A 4839-nucleotide genomic window follows, 5' to 3' on the forward strand; every position below is an offset into this window, starting at 1 on the left:
CCTGGGTTCTCTCCCCAGCTCTGGGAAGGGTGTTATTTTGTGACCACAGCAGAGATGGTGGAGTCAGGCAGGACTCCTGGGTTCCCTGCTTGGCTCTGAGACTGACGAGCTGAACAGTCCCACAGCAAACCCCCTGTGCCTCGGTTTCCCCCGTCTGACCTGGAGCCTTGGGAAAGCAGCCTAAGTGGTTAATCTGCAAAGTGCTCTGATAGTGGGTGGACGGGAGGGGCTGGCGAAGGAGGCAGGCTCACTCCCCAAACTGCTCCATCCCATCCCCCCATCTACCCCGGGGGGCGGGGCAGAGATTTGCCACAGCACAGTGTGTGGAGGAGGACGCTGGGGAGCCATTTCCCACCCTAGGGAGCGCTGAGACAAAATAGCCCCATGGGTAGAGTGCTGGACTCAGAACCAGGACTCCTGGGTTCTGTTTTCAGCTCCGGGAAGAGAGTGGGGTCTAGTGGTTAGAGCAAGGAAGGCTGGGAGTCAGGAGTCCTGGGCTCTCTTCCCAGCTCCGGCGGAGACTGGGGTCTAGTGGTCAGAGCAAAGGGGAAGGTGGGAGTCAGGACTCCTGAGTTCTCTTCCCAGCTCTGCCACTGATTGGCTGTGTGTGGCCTTGGGTGAATCACTTCCCTGTATCATGCCTCAGTTTCCCCATCTGTAAAATGATACCGACCTTCCTTTGTAAAACACTTTGAGGTCTCCAGACGAAAAACCCTGGGAAAGAACCAATCCCCCTGCCCTATATATATAGATATACAGGGGGTGGGGCTTTTAATGTGACCCCCACTCCAACAACCCCATAATGCTGCAATCCCTGGGCGGCCCAGGCCCCTGGCGTGAAATTAAATCTTCTCATTAAATGTTAATCAGATGAGGGGAGGGAGGGGAACAGATTTAATGGCCAATATCCTAAAGCTTCCGTCACGGGGTCGTTAAACCCTCCCCTGCCTCGGCCCTGCAAGAAGGGAGAATCTTTGCTAACGGCTAAAGCTGTCTCGCTCTCTCGTGTCCAGTTTCGCAGGCCAGCGTTGTGCGCCTCTATGACCGATTTCAGGCCCTGGACAAGCAGCAGAAGGGCTACCTGAGGTAGGGGAAAGCCGGCGTCTGTCCCTGGGCCTTTCTGGCTGCTTGATTATTGGCTCATTACGGTAGCACTTACAGTCTCCGGTGCATTACGGTGGTTTAACGCTTGGGTGCAAAGTGCTCGGCTACGCCGGTGATGGGCGTGGTAAAGGAACCCGTAGCGCGGGGGGGGGGGGGGGGGGGGGGCTTTTTTTTTTTGGGGGGGGGGGGTGGGGGGGGGGGGGGGGAGGCCAGGGGGGGGGGGGGGGGGGGGGGCGGGGGGAGACACTCAGGGGTGCAGGCTCTGGGCAGCGCTTACCTCAAACAGCTCCCCGAAGCAGCAGCATGTCCCCTCTCCGGCTCCTACGCGGCGACATGGCCAGGCGGCTCTGTGCGCTGCCCCATCCGCAGGCACCGCCCCTGCAGCTCACATTGGCTGCGGTTCCCGGCCAATGGGAGCTTCGGGGCAGCGCTTGGGGCGGGGGCAGCGTGCGGAGCCCCCTGGCTGCCCCCATGTGTAGGAGCCGGAGGGCAGACATGCCGCTGCAAAACCCCGCTCCCCGGCTGGAGCACTGGAGCGGGGCAAACCCCGGACCCCACTCCCCAGCGGGAGCTCAGGGGCCGGATTAAAACGTCTGGAGAGCCGGACGCAGCCCCTGAGGCCGTAGTTTGCCCATCCCTGCCATATAGGGTGCCCAGACACAGGGTCCGGTCCGGGGTTCCAGGTGGAGCGATTATCATGGGTATTACGGTAGCACCTAGCCGGGCAAAGGAGAGTGCCGCTGAGATCCGTGCCCTGTTGCTCTGCAGAAACCGGGTGGAGAGAAGCCCCTGTCCCAAGGAGACAGACGAAAGGGTGGGAGGGGAAACTGAGGCACGGGGTGGGGCCCAAGGTCAGAGCCCAGAATAGAACCCAAGTGTCCTGAATGCTGTCCACACCCTTCCCCCTTCCCCCTGCTTCAGCCCTGGGCGAGGGGGATTGGGCCCAACTCTACTAACAGAGACCCGCAGCAGCGATGCGCTGGACAGCTAATGGGAGCTGCCGGTGGCGGGCCAGGTTCTGGCATCAATCTGGAGTATCACCAGGGGAGTGAGCCACGGGGAACCAAGATCCCGCCTCTGGAACGGCTGCCGTACCCCACCCCAGAGACAGCTGCATCTCGGCGCTGAGAGAGGGATCTCTGTATAAACAGCTGCCGATGCCCCACCCCAGAGGCGACAGCCACCAGTCTTGGGACCGGCCTGGGGCCTAGAACACAGGGGTGAGGGCCCCTAGGGTTCAGAGCTAAACCAGCCGGGCCATGCCATGACCTCTGCCCTGTCTCACTCCCTAAAGCAAATACGACCTGCAGGGGATCGGGGAGCTGGCGGTGAACCCCCTGGGGGACCGGATCATCAACGCCTTCTTCAAGGAGGGGTGAGTACCCCCGGCCCCAATCGATGGTGGGGGCAGGGAGCTTCCAGCGGCCTGGCTCTGCAGCGTGGAGGGTGCAGGCTGCAGGGTATGTCACTCGCCGCTGGGGGGCGCCAGAGCTCACAGGCCGCAGAGTATCACAGGGGACCCCGCGGAGCCCGACGGGGACTGGGTGCTGCAGGGTGCAGAGCAGTGTGGCCTCTGTGGCAAAGGCATGCGTGGTCCTCCTTTGCTCCCTGCTGTATGGATCCCCATGTACACAGCCCTCGCGCCCCGCCCCAGAGGCAGCTGCATCTCAGCACTAATTGAGGGCTCCCTGTATAAACAACCCTGGTGCCCCACCCTAGAAGTGGCTGCACCTTAGTGCTGGGCGGCGAGGGGTCCCTGTATAAACAGCCCCCATGTCCCGCCCGAGAGATGGCTGCATCTCTCTGTATAAACAGCCCTGTGCCCCGCCCCAGAGATGGCTGCATCGCAGTGCTGGGCAAGGGCTCCCTGTATAAACAGCACCCATGCCCCACCCCAGAGGTGGCCGCATCTCAGCACCGGGCGAGAGCTCCCTGTATAAACAGCTGTGGTGCGCCTGGCAGCTTGCGCTGCTGCCCTGGTTATTAGTCAAATCTCCCGTCCCCCGCCGCAGGGAAGAGCTCACCGATTTCCGATCCTTCATCCGGGTCCTGGCCCATTTCCGGCCTGTGGAGGAAGAAAAGTCCAAGGAGACTGGTCGCCCGGAGCCCATGAACAGCCGACTCCGAAAGCTGCAGTGTGAGTAGTGGGGCTGGTGCGGGGAAGGAAGCCTAGGGGGCTGCCCCCCACACCCCACTGCTGAGACAAGTCACTGGGGCCCCTTGGTGACAAGGGGAGGAGGAGCCAGATGAGGGGTTATGGCATTATGGGGCCTGCATGGGAGGAGAAGGTACCACTGACTTCTGGCCAGAGGGCATTTGGAGTGGGGGGTGAGGAAGGCATGTGGGAGGGGTGCTAGGTGTGGAGAACTGGGAGGGGCAGTGGGGTGGGGGCACCCAGGGGGATGGGGGGGGGGGGGGGGGGGGGGGGGGACGGGAAGGAGGGGGGGGGGGGGCCAGGCAGAGATATGTGGAGGGGTGCTGGGGTGGAAGCATGCATGGGGAGGAGGCAGAGGGTACCCAGGCAGGGCCGGGCCACAGGCATATGTAGGGGTGTTGGGCTAGGGGGGACATGGGAGCATGTAGGGCTCTAAGGGGGGCAGGGGGAGGTTGGGGCTGATGGGGGGGATCATTTCCCTGCTCCGATCCCAGCGCTGACACCAATCTGGGCTGCGAAGTTGCTTTTCAGCTCTATGACCAGGACAGTGACGGGAAGATCTCCCGGGATGAGATGCTGCAGGTAATGAGCGTGCATGAGCGTGCGAGGGGCTGGGGAGTGTGCAAAGAGAGAGGGGGAGGAACTTGGGGTGAGCATGCGCACGAGGCTGGAGAGCGAGTGTGCAAGGTGACTGTGCGAGGCCGGCACTGCCCCACTCTCCACCTGAGGGCCCCCAGAGATGGAATCCATCCTCCCCTCCCTCAGTGGCAGCCCCAGGGGTGGGCGGGGCAAGGGGCGGGGCCATCACTGTCTCCTCCCCTCCAGGTGCTGCGGCTGATGGTTGGCATCCAGGTGACGGAGGAGCAGCTGGCGTGCATCGCCGAGCGCACCATCCAGGAGGCCGATCAGGACGGTGACGGCGCCATCTCCTTCGAGGAGTTTGCCACGGTGGGGCAGGGTGTAGAGCCGGGGGGCAAGGGGTGGGGTTGATTGTCTAGAGGGGAGCGGTGAGGCCTGGTGGAGGATGGAATATTAGGTGTATTACTGTAGCGCCTGGGGCCACAACTGAGTGAGAGACCATCTAGCGAGACCAAGGAGGGACCATTATCCCCATTGAACAGGAAGGGAAACTGAGGCACGGGGAGGCTAACAGCATTGGGAATTGAGTACGAGCCCAGGGCTTTAGCTGCGTGGCCGGGCCCCCCGCCCCCAAGGACCCTTGGCGGTTGTCTGGGTGGGAGGTGGTTACAGCCCGGGACTGGCCGTGTTTCCGATGTCCTTGCTTCCCCGCAGTCAGTGGAGAAGCTGAACATCGAGCAGAGAATGAGCCTCCGGCTGCTGAAGTGACCCGTCAGGATCGGAGAGAGCCCCCCCCCACCGGCCCCCCAGCACTGGGAAGATCCACTCTCAGAGGGGCTGCGGCCAATCAGCTTTCAGCTCCGCCCTCTCATCATCCAATGGATCCCACCAGGGAGGGGCTGCATCCAATCACACTTCAGCTCCACCTTCCTGCCTCCGCATAGTTCCAGACAGAGAAGAGCTGCTTCCAATCAGATTTCATCTCTGCCCCCTCACCTCAG

At 62.3% G+C, this 4839-nt stretch overlaps 1 protein-coding gene across 1 annotated transcript in view; it reads left to right on the forward strand.

The window, feature by feature from the left end:
* CHP2 (calcineurin like EF-hand protein 2) overlaps positions 1 to 4833 on the forward strand; it is a 5356-nt gene extending 523 nt beyond the window's left edge. The window contains exons 2-7 of the mRNA XM_026658830.1: positions 1014 to 1086; positions 2399 to 2479; positions 3117 to 3241; positions 3780 to 3841; positions 4085 to 4207; positions 4553 to 4833. Of these exons, the coding sequence (XP_026514615.1) occupies positions 1014 to 1086; positions 2399 to 2479; positions 3117 to 3241; positions 3780 to 3841; positions 4085 to 4207; positions 4553 to 4606 (518 nt within the window). The 3' untranslated portion in view covers positions 4607 to 4833. The remainder of the gene's footprint in view (positions 1 to 1013; positions 1087 to 2398; positions 2480 to 3116; positions 3242 to 3779; positions 3842 to 4084; positions 4208 to 4552) is intronic.
* The last annotated feature ends 6 nt before the right edge of the window (positions 4834 to 4839 follow it).

This window comes from Terrapene carolina, unplaced genomic scaffold (genome assembly GCF_002925995.2).
Source record: "Terrapene carolina triunguis isolate 2854851 unplaced genomic scaffold, T_m_triunguis-2.0 Scaffold517, whole genome shotgun sequence".
NCBI classification, from domain to species: domain Eukaryota; kingdom Metazoa; phylum Chordata; order Testudines; family Emydidae; genus Terrapene; species Terrapene triunguis.